Source organism: Maylandia zebra, linkage group LG5 (genome assembly GCF_041146795.1).
Source record: "Maylandia zebra isolate NMK-2024a linkage group LG5, Mzebra_GT3a, whole genome shotgun sequence".
In the NCBI taxonomy this organism is placed as follows: Eukaryota; Metazoa; Chordata; class Actinopteri; order Cichliformes; family Cichlidae; genus Maylandia; species Maylandia zebra.
Window position 1 is genome coordinate 26,496,083 of NC_135171.1, and position 20,088 is coordinate 26,516,170.

General features: G+C 39.8%; 2 protein-coding genes across 4 annotated transcripts; both read right to left on the reverse strand.

Moving 5' to 3' along the window:
* Positions 1 to 1,626: 1,626 nt before the first annotated feature.
* On the reverse strand, positions 1,627 to 6,307 carry si:ch73-15b2.5 (rho guanine nucleotide exchange factor 19). Its single transcript, XM_004548684.5, has 12 exons — positions 6,019 to 6,307; positions 5,563 to 5,733; positions 5,419 to 5,483; positions 5,043 to 5,317; positions 3,530 to 3,690; positions 3,289 to 3,441; positions 3,077 to 3,206; positions 2,924 to 2,998; positions 2,593 to 2,685; positions 2,357 to 2,505; positions 2,047 to 2,211; positions 1,627 to 1,963 (listed from the first exon to the last, which is right to left on the reverse strand). The coding sequence occupies exons 1-12, from the start codon at positions 6,147 to 6,149 to the stop codon at positions 1,918 to 1,920; spliced, it is 1,614 nt and encodes a 537-aa protein (XP_004548741.1). The 5' UTR covers positions 6,150 to 6,307; the 3' UTR covers positions 1,627 to 1,917.
* A 544-nt stretch (positions 6,308 to 6,851) lies between these two features.
* On the reverse strand, positions 6,852 to 17,029 carry ddi2 (DNA-damage inducible protein 2). 3 transcript variants are annotated; one of them, XM_012918522.4, is made up of 11 exons: positions 16,884 to 17,029; positions 16,557 to 16,728; positions 14,205 to 14,334; positions 13,776 to 14,042; positions 13,564 to 13,690; positions 13,276 to 13,403; positions 12,504 to 12,632; positions 12,218 to 12,321; positions 11,820 to 12,012; positions 9,784 to 9,832; positions 9,353 to 9,442 (listed from the first exon to the last, which is right to left on the reverse strand). In XM_012918522.4, exons 2-10 carry the CDS (start codon positions 16,692 to 16,694, stop codon positions 9,822 to 9,824), a joined length of 1,227 nt encoding a protein of 408 aa, XP_012773976.2. In that variant the 5' UTR covers positions 16,695 to 16,728; positions 16,884 to 17,029; the 3' UTR covers positions 9,353 to 9,442; positions 9,784 to 9,821. The 3 variants fall into 3 exon arrangements, with proteins under 3 accessions (XP_076740242.1, XP_012773976.2, XP_076740243.1); XM_076884128.1 differs by having other exon boundaries at positions 16,557 to 17,017; XM_076884127.1 differs by lacking the exons at positions 12,504 to 12,632; positions 13,276 to 13,403; positions 13,564 to 13,690; ... (2 more) ...; positions 16,557 to 16,728; positions 16,884 to 17,029 and having other exon boundaries at positions 6,852 to 9,442.
* Positions 17,030 to 20,088: the final 3,059 nt, after the last annotated feature.

Consider the following 20,088-nt stretch of genomic DNA (forward strand, 5'->3'; position numbering starts at 1 on the left):
GGAGTGCAGAATTATTAGGCAAATGAGTATTTTGTCCACATCATCCTCTTCATGCATGTTGTCTTACTCCAAGCTGTATAGGCTCGAAAGCCTACTACCAATTAAGCATATTAGGTGATGTGCATCTCTGTAATGAGAAGGGGTGTGGTCTAATGACATCAACACCCTATATCAGGTGTGCATAATTATTAGGCAACGTCCTTTCCTTTGGCAAAATGGGTCAAAAGAAGGACTTGACAGGCTCAGAAAAGTCAAAAATAGTGAGATATCTTGCAGAGGGATGCAGCAGTCTCAAAATTGCAAAGCTTCTGAAGCGTGATCATCGAACAATCAAGCGTTTCATTCAAAATAGTCAACAGGGTCGCAAGAAGCGTGTGGAAAAACCAAGGCGCAAAATAACTGCCCATGAACTGAGAAAAGTCAAGCGTGCAGCTGCCAAGATGCCACTTGCCACCAGTTTGGCCATATTTCAGAGCTGCAACATCACTGGAGTGCCCAAAAGCACAAGGTGTGCAATACTCAGAGACATGGCCAAGGTAAGAAAGGCTGAAAGACGACCACCACTGAACAAGACACACAAGCTGAAACGTCAAGACTGGGCCAAGAAATATCTCAAGACTGGTTTTTCTAAGGTTTTATGGACTGATGAAATGAGAGTGAGTCTTGATGGGCCAGATGGATGGGCCCGTGGCTGGATTGGTAAAGGGCAGAGAGCTCCAGTCTGACTCAGACGCCAGCAAGGTGGAGGTGGAGTACTTGTTTGGGCTGGTATCATCAAAGATGAGCTTGTGGGGCCTTTTCGGGTTGAGGATGGAGTCAAGCTCAACTCCCAGTCCTACTGCCAGTTTCTGGAAGACACCTTCTTCAAGCAGTGGTACAGGAAGAAGTCTGCATCCTTCAAGAAAAACATGATTTTCATGCAGGACAATGCTCCATCACACGCGTCCAAGTACTCCACAGCGTGGCTGGCAAGAAAGGGTATAAAAGAAGAAAAACTAATGACATGGCCTCCTTGTTCACCTGATCTGAACCCCATTGAGAACCTGTGGTCCATCATCAAATGTGAGATTTACAAGGAGGGAAAACAGTCCACCTCTCTGAACAGTGTCTGGGAGGCTGTGGTTGCTGCTGCACGTAATGTTGATGGTGAACAGATCAAAACACTGACAGAATCCATGGATGGCAGGCTTTTGAGTGTCCTTGCAAAGAAAGGTGGCTATATTGGTCGCTGATTTGATTTTGTTTTGTTTTTGAATGTCAGAAATGTATATTTGTGAATGTGGAGATGTTATATTGGTTTCACTGGTAAAAATAAATAATTGAAATGGGTATATATTTGTTTTTTGTTAAGTTGCCTAATAATTATGCACAGTAATAGTCACCTGCACACACAGATATCCCCCTAAAATAGCTAAAACTAAAAACTACTTCCAAAAACATTCAGCTTTGATATTAATGAGTTTTTTGGGTTCATTGAGAACATGGTTGTTGTTCAATAATAAAATTATTCCTCAAAAATACAACTTGCCTAATAATTCTGCACTCCCTGTAAAATGCCACTATGGCATGGTGAGCATATTAAATATTTTGTCCGATTGTCATGTTAAACACTTGTACTCCGGAAAGTGAATTAGAAATCATTTTATTATCAATTAAAGTAAACTGTACACTACTTAAAAATTAATTGGTATTTTAAAGTCAGTCAGAAACAACAAAAAACGTCTGTAGCGATGATCTAGCTCATCGTGAGGTTAGTGGACGTTTGAACAAAGCGCACCGAGTGCATCTTCACCAAGAACAGTGCAAAGCGTAGACTGAACCACTGATGAACCTTAAAAAGTGAACAAGTTAACATTGTTTCAGTTGTTAGTTACATGGAGCCAAGTTTCGTCTTTAAAGTTTAAAGCTGTTAAAAGGTCAGTGTCTCGATGACAGCGCCTTCATCCATGCCTCTTTCTCCGACCTGTAATTTAAAAGAAGGCCATCAGATGGTGAGGGGGACTCCAACAGTGGATGTAAGGACTTACAGATTTTATTAACTCTTGCCTTGTGTCTGTAGCAATTATCATTGCAGTCGGATGTCCTGTTTGAGTTTTAGAGAGATGTAGCAGGAAGGAGTATGAGGGCAGACCCAGGACTTCAGTCTTCACAGGCTGAACGCTCACGTGTTCTGGGAATTGAGCATGGTCCATTACTTTAAAGCGCTCATCTCTGAAAGGGATGAGGGGGGGGGAAAAGTAAGATTAGAAGCACATTTACAATGTGGATCATAAAGATCCCATTTTTTGTTGACTTGCAGCAGCTTGGACTGTACAGAGACTAAAAAGTTTGATTGCTAGGATTGCTAGTCAAATACTTTTTCATAGAGACGATCAAAAGGTCATTGAAGAGGTGGAGGTAGACGCCAACGAATGACATTCTTAAGTTATAAGCGCTCTCCTTGGTCAGCTGTTTCAGGGCTCCGTGGTGCACCAGGAAACGCTTGCTTGTGACCATGGGAACTGACTGGATGGATGAAGAAGACGCACTCTGTTACTGCTGCAGGTTAAAGAAGACCACTTTGTAGTCTATTAAAAACATTTGTGTCATCACCTTAACTTTTCCGAAATCCAGCAGCATTTCGAGGCAGACCAGCTCCTCAATCTGTTTCATTTTTCGGACCCCCTTGTCACACTCTGTCACTATCTGGGGTCAGAGTAGTGCAGTTGTAGAAGAATTAGGCAGATTTTTCACTTAAATAAAAAAAAGCTGTCAATACTGAAGTGCAGAAATTCTGTTGCAAGTAAAAATTGCATTCAGATTGGCAAGCATAACATTTTTATTTTTTTTTAAACAAGATCAAGTATAAAGTAGCAGAAAATGGAAAGTGAATCTTTTTCTCTCGCCTGTCTTGGCATGAGTGTACAGATCTGAAAAGCATTACCTCATGAATGGCGTCTATTGCTTTTTTAAGGTTTGAAACTGAGTCAGAGTCCGGCTCAGACAGTTTCAGGATGCTCTGAAATGAAAGAAAACAGAAACCTTAGCTAATGGAGCAAAAATCTGTTTAACAGTTCAAATCTCATCAGACGTTTACCTCCAGCAGAAGCTTGATGCGAGTAATTCTCTGGAAGGGAAGGACGAGGAAGGACTTGAGGGTCTTTCTTTGACACACCGGGTCACTCTCGAGTTTCTTCAGGGTATACAGAAAAATTCTGTTGTGCTGCCTTGAAAAGGGAACATTTAACAGAGTTTGCATCGCAAGGTGTTGAGAATGTATTTGTATTCTGAAATACAGAGTACACTTACAGCTTTTCGTTGATAAGGGCTTCTTGGTACATCATATTCGTCACATACGGCACATAGAGAGTCTGGAAATGTTTGCAGTGCTGGAGGACGACGTCGCCAACCTGAGGGATCAACACGTTCTCTCCCAGTCGGCTTTCCAAATCCGTAAGAAACCTAAAAAGACACCAGGAGCCCAACTAAGTTAAAACATCAGGACAACCTGCCCATATATACAACAAGGTGCTACGTGTGGAGCTCTCACTTTTCACTGGCCACCATCACGTGTTGAATTTTGGAAAACAAAATGTGATGTTCTGTTTGAGACAGAGTCTGCTTGAGTTCCTGCGACTTATAAAAGTGATTTACGGCCACGCCGAGGCTCCTTAGGTAAGATGCTTCTGAGCCGATGAGCTCGAACATGGTCTTTAGAGGAAGAAAAGGAGGAGGTGGGGGGTTATTGGCAATCAAACAAAATTTAGACTGCTTTATCTCCAACGAAGGTAATAGTGTTTCAAAATACCAACCATGTCAACAAATTCCATAAAAACCTGGAAGAGCAGCTCCTGTTGCCATACAATTAAATCCTGATGTCAGCACAATATTTTTTAAGCACTCAAATGAACTGAAAGGAATTACCTAAAAATCCAAAATATACCTATAAAAGGACTTCTTTTTGCAGTTCCCCTTATTTTAATTTCCTGGTAATAGTTCTTAACCATTGCTGTGGATTAATTGAGCTCACTCTGGTTTTCCAGTTTGAGCGGCCTGTTTAAGGTCACTGCAAAGCATCTCAATCTGATTTAAACCCAGACTTTGACTACGCCGATTCAAACCTTTATTTGATGCTTCTTTCTTTCTGGACATGAACTGATGGCTGGACATTCTCCTTCAGGATTTTCTGGAAGTCTTTAGAATTCATGAAGATTTTGGAATTATTCCAGAAGATACCTGAATTAAAAAGTTCAGTTCAGGATCAAAATGTTTTTGGCAAATGTGAGATGAGCCTTTGTGTTTTCTTGGGGGTCCGCAGTGTTTTTGTTTTGCCTTGGAATTCTTTCATGGATGTCATTTTTGCCCAGTCTTTCTTAATGCTGAATCATGAACACTGACCTTTAAGGAAACAATTGAAACCTGCAGTTCTTTAGATGTTATGGGTTCTTTTGTGGCCTCTTAGAGGAGTTGAAGCGCTCGGAGTAATTTTGGAAGGTTGACCACTTCTGGTAGGTTCACCACTGCTCCAAGTTTTTACCATATATGGATATTGGCTCACTCTGTGATTTGCTGGAGTCCCAAAGCCCTTAGAAGTGGCTTTGTAATCCATTCCAGATGTCGGTTTTTTTTAGTTTGTGGCCTGACATGCTGCTTTTTGACATCTTTCATCTTATTTCACTATAAATCAGTTTTTAAGTAATTTCTTGATTCATCAGGTCTGGCAGTGATAGACTCTAAGATGTGGCTAGTGAAACTGAATTAAGGTTTCCACAAAAAAGGGTGGTGAACACAATTCACGATTTCCCAAATGGAATTACTTAATTACTTTTTTACAGGACTCTACATTTGCAGTCAAACATACGCTATACAGGTAAAGACTGAAATGTTGCGATCGAACAAACTTGATGCAGGCATATTTAACTTCATTAAAGATCCTAAGAGCAATATGAACACTTGTGCTCTGCTTCATGAGTGTGATTATAATGTGCCTTCCAGTTTAGTTAAATTGCATGCATCATCTCTAATACATGAAACAGCTTTTTGTTTTTTACATTTTTGCACACCTCTTGAAGGCGAATCTCTCTGGCTGTCAAGCTGCTGAGTAGACCAGATGCCTTCACCTCATCCAGGTCTTGCCAGAGTGTACTTGGAGTCACCCTAATAGGCTGAGATCGAGGAGTTGCATGACGAGCGCTTCGCTGAGGGCTTTCAGCACGAGTCATCGGTGTCTGCAGGCTTTGCAGATACTTGGGAGTTATCAGTTCAGACAACAGACCGTCTTTGAGTCTGTGGAGATCATCTTTCATTGTCTGCAGACAGTAATCCTGATACAGTGGGACTGCAGAGCAGAATGAGAAAGACAAAAACAGCTTTACAAAAATTACGCTTTAAAATTTAAATGTGATGATGATGATACCTTAAGAAGAAGGTTAAACTTACAAATATGAATGTACTTCGACTGGAATCGTTCACTCTGCAATTCCTCCCCAATCACATTCTCTTCTCTGGATTTATTAAGAAGGCCACATGCAGTTAGCTATAAAATATTTTTGCCAAAGTTAAGAGATCCCCACCTCATCTTACCCTTCTTTGCTTTTATCCGGATCACATTGTGCGGACGAGCTTGAGTTATCTTCCTGAAGTCCAGGTGGCAAGAAGATTTTCAATTTGTGCGCTGCCAAATGATTTTTTTTCAAATCCCATGTGCGCCTTAAAGCCACCAATCTGAGAGCTGGAGATATGTCTAAGGGAAAACTGTGACAGGATAAAAGATTTTATAGTTCTGGATAAAAAGGCTCACCTGTTTTGTACTCATTTTAGATTAAAGAAAATCTCATATGTGGGGCCAGTTCCCCCATTGCATCAATTTGACTTAAAATGATGAAAACTTTAAAAATTTGAACAGGAAACTCATTATGACTCAATACTTCACTACATTTGCATTTACTGCATTTGAAATTGAGATGCATTTAGTCATAATGAAGCAGTTTATAAGTTTTTTAAAAACCATTGGCATCTTTCAGGGGCTGAGGTCCTTACCTGCAATTCTCAGGCTTGTTTAAAGACCCGCTGCCTCTATCAAGGCCTCCAGTGTGCTCTGCCCTGCTGTTTTCCAGAGAAAAGCCCTGACAGAGCATCTCTCTCCCCTCTGTGGTTGGTGACTGAGACATTAATTACTCAGTAGATGACTTCTAAACTAGTGTATGTTTGTAATGGTTTTTCTCACTGTGGGTGTCAGCTGTAGTCTGGAACTGATCTTTTACTATACCCTTTCCAAAGTGGATTTGGGTGGATCCTTCCTGTGTCCCACAGCCAATCAGACTACACAGTTTGAGTTACCTGCAGTCTGAGCGTTTAGCAGCAATCAAAAAACAAACTAGAAGCAGGTGTGTTTCTTTACATGCTCCTTCAGGGTTTTACAACTATGGAGGCTTGTTTCTGCCACAATTAAAAACAAAACAAAACAAAACAAAAAAACAACACAGCTGTAAGTCAAAGTTTGAGGTTATTATCTCAAAATTTTAATGTAACTCAAAGTGTCACATTATTTTCTTAGAAGTCTGAGTTAGCAGGTTAAACTTATGGATGTCAAAAGATCTTTTTTTTTTTTTTTTCTTTTTCCCAGTGGTGCCACCAAGCTTCCATACACAAGAGCAGTGGGCTATTTTTTTCACCTTTTAGATTAGTCCAACTCATGGCAACATCATTATTTTGATACCACATATCCTTTAAGATGTCCTTTAAGATGTCCATTTAAAAAAAAGGTTTTTTTAAGATTATGGAAAATACTTTTTAAAAGCAAGATATGGAAACTCTTACTTTCTATACTTGGCATGTGTTTGAAAAAAATGACTTAAAAACTCACACACGTCTTTACAAATACTAGTTTCATTTTATTTGCAATTTAAAATTCCATACAAGATAAAAGTAAATAATTCAATCTGCCTGAACATTGTGGATAATGTACATGACTCAAATAAAGCCATTAAAAGTCCCGATAGATGACATACTGATGAAACGTCTGACATTTTTTTATTTATTTTTTTAAAAACTGATTATAAAATAAAATATGGATGTTTGAACACATGATCACACACTACGAAGAACTTACACAAAATAAAAGACTTCCTGAACGGGAGCTACAAACAGAGTTGTAATCTAGACATGGCAAAGCGCTGAAAAAAGTGGATACATACAGTACAAGATACCTTCGGTAAATAACATACTGAATCAATCAATCCCATTTATGATCGTACTTCGGCGAACCCACTCGTTATTTTATAGTGATGATAACATTGACATGTTGGGTTTCCCTTGTCAATGGAAATTGTAAACTTGATCAAAAATGATCAACCCTCCTTAACTGCAAAAGTTCTTCCAACATTGGGTTGTTGCATTAGGTTTTATTCAAAAAAGGAAAAAAAAATCATTAAAATATCCACATTTGTGCTGAACAATCTCAAGCTCACCAAACAAAAGTTACTGTGGTATGAGTAGCAGGTAATGCTACTCCACTCTGAGATTGTTTTGTTTTATTGACGATTAACAAATTAGACAAGAGTAGTTGTATGATATGTCAAAGAGGGGGAATTACAATAATGTTTAATGGTTCAGTAATCAATAACGGGCATTTAATAATATATCAATGCTGAACGATGAAATGAGAAGAAAATCATTCTATGTTACCAAATCTCTAAAAACCAATGAAGTGGGTGAGGACCCAAAACATCTGCATGCAAACACACCTCACATTTCTTTTTAGCCAGAAAAGTATCAGCAGTTGTCCTGTTTCTTCTCGGATAGTCTGTACGACAAACCAAGAGACAGCATTTCCCTGTTTCTTTTACGTGGTCCCTGCTAAAAATGGGGACTGAGACATCTGGATTGGTAACAAGTTTCCAAATAAGACAGATGCTAATTTGGGAGGCCAGGGACTCGCATGATTGGTTTTGAGTCTAGGTGGGCACAGTGATACTGCGGGCTAGAAGTGCCAGCAGAGCTAGCTCCACAACCCCATGGGCTTGTTCCAGTGCCTCTGTAGCCTCCCTGGCAGAAAAGCCTGCTGCCTGGATTCTCTGGATGTGCTCGGCTGGAAACTGTTCTATAAAGGGATGTAGAGGAGGGAGAGGAGAGGCTGGAGATGAAGGCTGGGGAGTCTGAGCCAGAGGAGGAACTGATGAGGACAAGTTGCTTGAAACTTCCTCTGGTGAGCCCGCTGCCATTGACATAGGGCTGAGGAAAGTGTGCTCAGTTTGGAGGCCTAGGTTGTCTGGGGTATTGGTGCCAGAGGCTTGTCCATCTGCGACCCCTCTCCCATGCTGCCCCTCAGGAGGCTCCCTGAACTCCAGATCCTCAGGGGGATCAAGTGGAACCTCTGGCTCAGACTGAGAAAAGCTGATGTTACTCGCCTCATCTTGCCCACATCTGTCTGCCCTCCTCTCCTCATAGCTATGTGGACACTCTAGTGGTCCTTGTCCAATCACAGCCTCTACTGTATCACCGCCCAGATGTTCATTCTGGCCAGAGTGGTGGGGCGCAAGACACTTAGATGGTTCCCCATCAGACACAGCAGCAGCATAGTTGGCTTTGGCATCGCTTGGTTCTGCACCGGGTGTAATGGCAGTAGAGGGGGTAAGCTGGGTATTTTCGGGGATTGAGGTGCACGGTTCGGGGGACATGTTGTCTGTGTCCTGCCTGAATGGATTTGAAGGAGAGCAGGAGGTGCTGCGATTTTGTGACTGAGCACAGTTGTTGGATACCAGCAGCTCATGAAGCTCCCTAAGGGCAGATGCCAACGAGGGGATGCTTTCAGAGCTGGAGCAGTGCTCTCCATCAGGCTGATCCCTCTCAGAGCACACCACACTGTCAGAAGCAGTGGGAGACTCCATTTCAATTGAGTCAGGTTCCCTGGGAGCACCTGGACCGACTTCCGTTGTAACAGCAGTATCACACTCTGTCACCTCCTGCTCCATGGGCTGAATGGGGGAAAGTTCCTCTGCATGGGGAAGCATGGAGCTGTTCTCCACCTCATCTGATTCAGCATCCCCCTTTATGGCTCCAGGCTGTAGTTCTCCCCCTGGATCCTGGGATACGTAGTTCATGTCTGCAGGAGGGGTACACGAACGCACAACATCTGTTGAGGGACTGCTTAGAGGGGGCACCACGGAGTTGCTATGGAGAGGCAAAGGGTCAGGGTGGATATGGTGAGGTATAGAAGCTCCATCCTCTGCTGGGGATGAAGGCTGAGGAAGCTCCTGGAAGCCAGGTTGATCCTGGCACTGCCCTGGTGCTAAGGACTGCTGCATGGCGGCAGGGGCAGACTGAGAGCGATCCAGGGTTGGGTTCTGGGGTTGATCAGAGGAGAGGCTTTGGGAAGGGGAGGTGGCTGACGACGTTTGGCCTAAGGTTTTGGGTAATGAAAATGGTTGGGGCTGCGGTGAGGTAGCTTGTCCATCTGCAGTGTCTATCACAAGAGAAAATATGCCTAGGAATTAAACTGTGAACTCCAGTGTGGGACAGTAACTATGTCAATTTAATAGCTTTAGATCCAAACACAAATACATATTCTCTTGCCCAAATTCTTCAATGCATTCTATACTAACATACTTTATTCATTAATATTAATTATAATGAATTTCCTATTCTAATTCAATCAAATATAAATAATCACAATAAAATGCATCAGTAAATAACAACAAAGGTACAACACTGATTACCTGACCCAGCAGCAAAATAACAGCAAAATAAAAGAAACAAATAGCAATGGACTTAGCACTGGCAATGGACTTGTGAATTTTGCAGTACCTGGTTGGTAGGGCCCTCTCCAGCTGTCTCCAAATGCATCAGTGCTGTCCTGCTCAGGGGTTAGGGCACACACCACACACATCATGCAAAGGGACGGAGAAAGTTAGCAGTCACACACAGGGCATGCACCAAACTATCGGCCTTTTCACACACACAGATGTGAAAAGTGTCATCCAAAAATAAATAAATTAATAAAAAAATTCTCGGGTCTAGGTCCTGACAAAGAGGTTGCAGTGTACATCCCCATCACTAAACGTCAGGGGAGCTCAATTCAAAGGGTTGTTCAGCAGTTAAAACTGTGGGCTGATTAAACTGTCTCTCCTGACTCGAGTCCATTAACAACCTCCAGTCATTGCTGGGCATCACTGGAAACAACAACAAAGACTTAATGGGGCTCTTGCACAAATAATAATGTGAGTATTAAAGGGAAACTGAAGAGTCCTGTATGGGTGGAAAAGCACCACTTTCCACTGACAGTGTATCTGTGTTGGTAACTTTTATAAAGTAGGAGTGAGCGATGTCAAAAAATGACATAATTCCAATAAATTAAACTCTTATATTTCAATATTTTCTTTAAAAAACCTGTTTATACATTAGAAAAGTTGCCGGACAAGAAATGTTGTCATGTAATAATCCACTAACTTAAAACACTCACAACACCCTAAAGGAGAAACTTCACTATAGTGATGCCAAAGTATTTATTTGGTGCTGGAATAGCTAATGATGAACAGTTTAACCCTTTATCACACAACTATCAGACATGTCGCCTGGACTACTGTGAAATCATAAAACAATTCTCATCTTTCAGGAACCATTTAAATTTTCTCTCTAGCTCAACACAGTTAAGGAGTTACCGTATTGTAATGTCTTCATCTAGATAGAGCCGATTTTTCTCTCTGTGTTCAGACAGACCTACCTTGTGAATGCTTTGTGCTACTGTGATACACCAAATCAATCTTTAAAGCTCATATTCTCTTCTTTCCAAAACCCTTTGAATTTTATGTCTAACTCAAACAGTAAGAGAATTATGGTAATTTAAAAGAATGCTTGTAAAACGAGTCTGTGGCTAGACCGACGGCAAAAATAAAACGTTTGAAGCATTAAAGTGGTTGAAAAACTCACACTGTCCACAAAGTGAGACGGCAGGGGACCGACAAGCTGCCATTAACCATAACTGATGTTTCCCATGCTAACATTTTGTCATAGTGAAGTTAAGTAACTGCACAAATACAATGGGAGCGATTGCTTTTATTATTAGTTTTGTCAACACTGCAGACATTTTAAGCATTTTTCTTATATATATATATATATAAAATAGATTTTATTTCACAATTAGAGGACACTTTTTAAAACTTTTAGTTAGATACAGATGTTGTCGGAGATTTTAAACAATAACGAGACGATAAGGCAACATTTAATCCTGTTTATGAATCTATTATTTCCTGGCCTGCCATAGATTCTGGTTCATATAAATCCCCACCCACGTTTCTGTTGGCACAACATGTTTTTTTCCATTTGTCTGCGTAGGAGGTTTCAAGTTCTGCTCTCACACTCTTCAGATCCATCTGCACTCGAGTCTACATCATAATCAGACAAATTTTAGTTGTCCTATATGAACTCACTATAATGAAACAGTTTTGAGGAAGCACTTTCAGGGACATGATTCGCTAAAACCTAATCTGAAGAGGTACTTTTAGATCACAATACACCTGGTATGGACAGTAAGGATGGTGAACTTTATAAATGGTAAATATATGTATATATAGTTTAAATCATTTTGTTTCATTCATCAGTTTGTTTTGTTTTAAGCCTAAAAAGCTTATTTCTGTTTTAAATGTGCTCTCATTTGCCTGACTGTTGTCTTATACTAAGGTACATTTAACTTGCTGAGGTGATGACATGAAGTGATCATGTGACTGCATAAATGGAGTTGAGAGTAAGAAGCTTTAAGTGGCACATGCAAATGTAGTTCCAACTGAGCTGGAAAAAAGCTCAATGAGAAACAGCCTGAAGTGCACACATAAACGGCTTCTTACCGCTTTCCTGTATGGACCTCTGAAGCGCCTCTGCCAGTTCTCTGTCAGCCAGCTCCTCTGGGCGGGCATCTTCACGCCCCTCTGTGCCGTAGGCTAGTCGGGCACACTCTGGCAGCTCCGCCTCAGACAGAAAGCGAGTTTCTGTGCCTGTAGTGCCGATGAGGAGGACGCTCTTCTTCAAGTCGATCGAACACTGCAAGAAAAACAGAAATGTATAATCCTAAGCTTTTCTAAAGTTTCCAGTGTTAATGTTGTTGACTGATCATTTTTGTCAGCGATATTTCTTTTCTGACAAAAATAAGAAGATAACTAAATAAAAACCGGGGCATGAGAGCAAAAACTCCCATGCGCCCCGTTTCTCATGAAAACACCACTGCTCAGATAAAAGGAGCTCACACCTGGTGTCTCTTCAACATATCCAGGCCAAGCAGCATATCCATAGGCTGGTCTTCCAAAATGGAGAAAGAACAAGGAAGGAAGTCTCCCTCTATCTGGACCTGAGCTGGATTATGAGGAACAAAAAAAGGAAAAAAAAAGAAAAAAAAAAAGAATACACTGAAAATGTGATGCAGAGACTTAAATTTGGATTTACTAGAAGGCATAGCAAGATAGTTAGGCAAACATTTGTGACTGTTCTGCATAAAAAGTAAAATTGTTCATAGTAGAAACACTCTTGACACAAACCCAAATGAACTCTGCCAATGATCTTCTGGGTGCCCACTCCTTTGGCGATCCCAGCCCAGCGTCTGTCCACCAGTCGCATAATGTTGCAGCGCTCTGCGCATGCTTGGCTCATGATGGTCATCTGGGCTCCTAAAAGTGAAGGAAAAAAAATCAGTGAAAACTAAAACCAAAATGTGTTTAAAGATACCTCATATGTAAACCACAACTACACACCTGTATTTGTCAGCCCATATTGCATGGGTACAATCCTATTTTCCACACCTATAAAGACCTGAAAAGCTGCTATAACAGTCCTGTCTCCACCCGACAAGACTGCTACCCAGACTGGGTACACTTCTTTAATGATTGTGAGAAACAAACAGAATCCCACACACTCTGATAAGTATTAGGCTGGTATTTTGTTTGTTTTCATACAGTCCTGCCTCGAGCCTCCGCCTTTAAGTGGCACATCTCCCTCTGATGCCACAGACAGCAAGGTGTTTGGGGTATTAAAAAGCCTCACCCTCAGAGTATGGAGCAAGATTGACGACACTTTAAAACCAATAGGATATCATTAAGCTTGTTAAAGAATTTATATTTTCTAACTGATGCCTGAAAAACCACCCCACAAAATAATGTGATTTATTCCTTTCAAAGAGAGCAAATGTAAATCATTTGGCATTTTTTTTCACACTGGAGAAAAATAAAAACAAAAATCTTTTAATTTTTTTTTTTAATGTAATTTTATTGTGCAGCCCCACTACTGTTCGTATCAGGATTTAATGTTCATTACCTGAGTCAACAAAAGCTTTCACAGGGTGGCCATTGACTTTGCAGTTAATGTACAGCATAACCACCTGTCCAAAGCTTTCTGGGGCCTCCTCCATTGCTATGGTCATGTTTTCTTCCACATTGTGTTGCCTAAAATCAATTCAACAGTAAGTGTAAAAGAAAAATCACAAACAATTCATAAATAATAAACCAAAACACGCAAGTGGCAGATGAAAGTGAAGCTGTGCCTCATAGGATGAGGATTATTATGTGTTGTGAATGTCTCTAAGTGATTAACGTCTTTTCCTACCTGATGTCCTCTTCAATCTTTGCTTGGGCTTCCAAATCAAAAGGATCAGCGGTCAAAAGTCTGATTCTCTCCTGCTCCCTCTTGGCTCGATCCTGCTGTTGCTCCTGCAGCACTTTGGTGAAACGCTCTAAGGAAACACAATTATGCTAACATGGCCGACTCATTGTAAATTAAAAGACGACAAGCACACCCATTACTCTGTTTTAGTTCACCTAAGTCTCCGCTCAGCAGGGCCTCAGCGAGTGGCGGGTTTCTCTCCTTGAGGAGCGATAGCTCGTGTGGATTCGATAAAAGCATCTGCTGAAGTAAGGCGGGGTCGTCCAGCCCCTGAGGAGAGGACCCACGAAAGGCCATTGGCGTGGAAGGCTGTGCGGCACGCTGCGGTGGAGCCTGTTGCTGTGGTCGTACGGCACCACGTTGATTGGCTGAAGAAGAGGTGCCTGGGACTGTGATGGAACGAAAGTCAATACGGGGCAGACCTAAATAACAGAAAGGGTAGAAGATTAGCGTACTGCATAACGACATTATTATTATGTCACGTCTCTCGTAACTCATCCAACAACAATAAGATTCAGATTAAACATTTCCCTGATTAAAATATATACATAAACAACATGTTTATTAGTTTTCATGTGTATTACCTGGGAAGGCGGGTTGAGCCGCTGGTGGCCTTCTGTCAGCTTGCCGGAGAACCACCACGTCTCCATCCTTTACACCGTATGTCCCCAAGGCACGAGTGAGGTCTTTTAGGGGCTGTTCAACATATGTGATCTGTACAAAAATAAAAAACACTAAATAAGAAGAAATCAACATGCATAAGATTCACAAGTTTTTGCTCACATTTTATTTGACGCAGAAATGGGTGGACACTGGTCATACTTGAATAATGTGTAAAGATTTCTATTGATTCTTATCTGTTTCAATAGTTTATTTTTCTTTTCTTTTTGTTTGTTTGTTTTTTTTCCTAGTGCATGCCCATGCTACAGTATTGTTTGGCCTGTCCGTTCTGTTGATAAATTGATATACTCAATTAATTAAATAGCGGTGGCAGATGTTGTTTATAGTGTCAATATGGATCATTTGATCCCACTGTTACGTGGTTTCTTGGTGCGTATAATTACATTTTTGTGGATCTAAATTCGACTCTAGTGTTATGAAAATATAATATAAAAACTGGTAATTTTAGCACGTTGCTAGCTGGTTGCCACATGACGGCACCATAAAGCATGTGTAATTCAAATTTTGTAGATATAAATGAATGTTGTTGTTGTGAAATAAAATTGATAACAACACTTTTAAAAGGGGCATAAATGATTAACTTTTAGTTAATTTTAGCCCGTTGCTAGGCAACTTTATGATTTAAAAAAAAATGTCATAGATAAGAAACCTAAGATGGTCTAAGATGTACTTGTGTTCAAGCATTGGTTACTCAACTTATGATGGTCTAGGAGGAGTTTGCAGACAAACATACACTCACACTCACACACACACACACACACTTTTCTGTGTGATTTTAAGAAGGTCTGATTTTTTCTTTTCTTTTTGCTGCTTATCTTTTATCATTTATATAGTTCTAGTATAGTACTTCTTTCTACTTGACTGACAATGAGTTATCTTAGTACTGTTAACTGAATCTCAATTCATCAAATTAAAGCCATATTTCCCACGTGACCATCATAGGTTTGCATGACAAACTTTCAGGGGAAATACACACTTCTTAACAGGAATTACAAAAAATTTCTAGTACAATGTTTTTGACAAAATGGGGAAAAAAGTTTCAATGGATGAAGTTAGGAATTTTCTTCTATCATGGTAGTATGGCTCTATGAGTATAGCTCAAAACAAATGATGTATGTTTGAAGTCCCTAAAATATTTTGGAGAATGTCAAAACCACAATTTTGCAGGTACTGATATTTTATTTCCAACTCCTCATATAGAAATCACAAACCCTCCAAATCAGATAAATAGTCACAGATACTATTAGTATTACTACTTCCACTTTTATTTAGCCTGGAAATTCCACTGAAATCGAATCTCTTTTAGAATGGAAACCAGACCAAGACAGGGGTTGATTAAATTTTCAATACCAACCACTAAAGCTTAAATGTGAAAAACACATTTTCACCCAACTTCAGTGTGATATTCCCCAGACACCACAACATGTTTCTCTTATTTTCTCTTTGTATCCGATGAGCTAACACGGAATGACCCTCTACTCCTCATCCTCACTTTCTGTTTCCAGTTTACCCACAAACACTGTGCAGACCAAAGTGTGTAAACGAAATGCTATATTTTGAAGCCAGCAGAAGAAACTGATTCAGGGCTAAAACAAACACTTATTTTCATTACTATAAATATTATTTCTTAAATGTTATATTATTTTTCACTTTGCATTTAATTGTTTGATCTACAGTCAAGTTTAGAGTCTATTTATTTTTCTTCCAATCTAACATAAACTACGGGTGCGTGTATTAAATGTGTTTAAAACTTTCTAAATCTGCCAGAATTAAAGGCTCTGGCGAGTAGTTTTACTTTTCGCTTTATTACTGTATACCACTGCTGCACTAACTTTATTATCCCCTTTATAGCGTGCTGAAACCCAAAGCTCGTCACGCAGTAAAACATTTGGTAGGTTATCACTTGTTTGGGGTTCTTCCTTCAGCCCAGATAACGTTAGCCTTATATCTCGAGCTACCAGGCGTACAAAACTCACTAACTAACCCTGAATTAAACTTCTCCAACCATTAATTACCCGGACAACTATTAGCTTCCTTAGTTTGCCAGTGTGCTCACTTTTTCTTAGGTTAAGGCTACACACACTTTAGACGTGGGATACATAATTCTGGAAACGTGTCTGTTGTGGATAACAACGCAGGTTTCGTAACACTTCGTCCATCAAAACAGCAAAAGTCCGATTCATCCTAGCAACCCAGCTAGCTAGCTTAGCTGCTAGCTACGTTAGCTCCGTTGCTACATGTAGCATGGGTCTTGCCTGGATTTCCCCTGCTGGGATTCCTGATTCCAGCTCACAAAGTGCTACGAAGTCTCTCAGTTCCAGCTCCGGGGACACATCGAGGGCGAAGGTGGTTTCTTGGCGATCCCTCGGCGCGCAGAAAACGGTCACCAGCATCGCTTTTTTGGGGCAGGATCTGTGGACAAGTCCGCTGCAATAGAATGCGTTTAGTGTGGTGTAGTTTTTCCACAGGGAACCCCAGTTAGTTTGTGGATTTCCCCCCTCTTAATTAAGCCGACTTTCTGTAGAAATTGCGTCAAAAGCGAAAGTAGTTACATGAAAAGAGAGTGACTGCTTTGCACTTACTGGTAAGAAGCCTGATGTCACAGTTTCTCTTTTAACAAGAGCCAAACAAGTATTGCATCTCATTCAACCCGTTTTCTGGCATGTCGCAATACAGAATTTGCGGTCGTGCGTACTTCTTCTTCTTCTTCTGTCGTTTTAACGGCAGCTTGCATCCGCGGTCGTGAGTAGTCTCTGTATTTTTTTTAAGGAACTTTATTGGACAATCAATGAGTATACAACACACAGACAGATAAAGTATACAGAAGAACAGAACATGAACACACAAAACCAGGGGTAAAAATGAATACACGCAAAAATTCACACACACACACACACACACACACACACACACACACACACACACACACACACACACATATATATATATATATATTGTTTTGAGAGCCTTTTTGTTGGTGGTGTCTGATACTGATTGTATGTACAATTCTACATCCTTAAGAAAATGACCGAAATATGGTGTTTTACTAGTAAACTTGAGTCCCTGTATTACACTGTCTTACAGTGTAATGCAGACACTAAGTGTCCACGGCACTTTTATTTTAACTGTGTTGTTTATTTATTGTAAACTGCACTATTTTTTATTTTTAACAAATAAATAACACTTTAAATAACACAATATTTTACCCTGTGATGATGATGATAATAATAATAATAATTGTTATATTATTATTATTATTATTATTATTATTATTATTATTATTATTATTATTATTATTATAACAGTTTCCCATCTGACCTTCTTATTATCTTATTTTTTCTTATAATCTTCTTACTATTATTGTTGTCTTTAAGTTTGTGAGTATACGTATTGGAGCAGCAGCAGTCAAAAAGGCATATCAGAGACTCTAATTCCTGAGTTATGAGGAGAGCTGCTGCCATGTTTTTCCAGCAGCTTCATCAAAAGTGTGTGGTACGCCAGCAACTCAGACGCGAACAGGAAAGCCCTTTGGAGGATCATAAACTCTGCCCAGAAAACAAACAAACTAAAAAAACGTGCCTCTTTGGAAGAGCCTTTCAGCTCTCGCTGCCTCAGCAGAGCAGCCAGGATCATCTAGGACACTTCCCACCCACTAAGATGCTGTCATCAGGTCCACCTCATCATTAACAAAGAAAACAGCTTCAATGTTCCACATGTACAAATACACCCAAGTGCAGTTACTCAGCTGCTCTATTGTAATGTAGTGTATTATATTGTGTTTCTGTTACATTTTTTTAAATCAGTAATCTGATCTAATCTCAAGAATGAAAGTGTTTCTTTATTCATTTCATTCATTCACTTCTAAAGCTAGTATCTAAAGCTTCATCAGCAGTTCTGAAGTTTCACTGTTTTGAAAATAAAATGCAATATTATATATGTTAAATTTCTCATTCTTATAAGCTTACCTGTCTCTGACAATAAGACAGAAATAAAAGTGAATACTTATGACTAGAATTTGTCCTAAATTTGTTTACACTGTTGAAAACACGCAGTTCTTTGAATCTTTGGGCTGAAGGAAGGACAATACTCGGTGTATATATGCTCAATCAACAATCATTTATTTCCATACAATTCAACAATAAGAGCATTACAACGTCCGGACGGGAGAGATGCCTGCAGAGGTTCGACAGCATGTCTCAAAATGGTGGCAACTTTCACAGACTTTTATAGCTAATCCTGGCCCCCCTCTTTGTCATAAAAGCTGCATCTTCACATGTTTTTCTAATTCTTAGTGAGCCTGGCTCCTGACCTTGCCTCCCTGTCTTTCTGTGTGAAACTAGAAGGGGGGGTAAAGAATGTGGTTTTATCTCTTCTGCCCAGACACCTATTCTCCCTCTTATGGCCTTCTTCACATGATTCAGCAGTAAAACATTCTCAAGAAGACAGTGTCAGACATTCACAGCTGATCAAGGATACAGAGTAATGCACATTTTGTCTAATGAACTACAAATGATTATGTTTCTTTTATTCAAGAGTATAATAGAGACTAAACTACATAGATAGCACACCATTAGAACTAAAGGATAATATATGGCCTGCAGCTGTTAAGCTAATTTACTACCTTGACTACTGGTCATAAAATGGCATATGTTTAACTACTTGTCATTAACAACAACACAAACAATGTGCTTAAGGATATTTTAGGTCTACTATATGCAGGACACGACTTGTCCTTTATTTCTCTCTATTTTATTTTAAACCATCTGAATGTGCACAGGTCCTGTAGACATTTAAAAATGCTTTGTATACTTATCTTTCTCGACCAAAAAAGTATTTAGTATCAACTGGGGGGAAAAAATATGCCAATAAACAGTAAAAAATGTGTACGTGCACATGTAGAATATTATGTGGTTCTCATGGTTGATTTCTTATGTGAACCATATTTAATGGTTGTTTGAGGGTTACATGCAAAGTTGTAAAGAATTTAAGGTTAGTAAAACAGGAAGGGAATAGTTTCAAAACAGGTTAAACCAAAAGATACTAAAGAGAATTCATTTCTGGTACTGCATAAACTGTGAAAGGGAAAAATGCATTTAATTTATTTTAAATATGAATATGAATTAATAATGAGTAATAACCACTGAGTTTCAACACAGTTACTATAGAAGTACTGACAGGAGAAGCAGTGATATGAAACCGGTTATGAGGACTTGCTGTATGGTGGAAGAGTTTTGACTTTTTTTGGATGGAAAGGGAAAAAATGACTGGAGTAAAGTCGGAGTTGCCACGGTAACGCACAACATTAAATAAATCGCTTCTGTGGAGCGTGCTTTTTATCAAAAGTTCATGCCTTTACCGTGGTGTCAGTTTCCTACGGGTTTTTTTTTCATTTTGAGTTTTTCTTCTTTGCACACCCACAGTACATAAAAGGCTTTTCTAACCACATCTATCCTGTATAATTCCAGGCAAATGTTGCCTCTATTGCAAGAAAAAAAGAAAAACCACTTGTTCTGCACATTCTGGTGCAGAGGCGTGATTTGCTTGGTGCAACCAAAGGTGTAGAAACTTATATGGGCTGGTTAGATGTGGAACAGCCAATGAAAAGGAGAAAAAGAAAATGGCTCTCATGGCTTTCATTGATATTATTATTTTAAATGTGCTCTGTTTTTGTTCAAAGGTACCACATAACCTATAATGTATGAGTGGATGTCCATTAATGCAATTGCTATGTGTTTTCAAAATGGCATATTTGAGCATAGTGATGAACGATTCTGATGTAACTTCAGG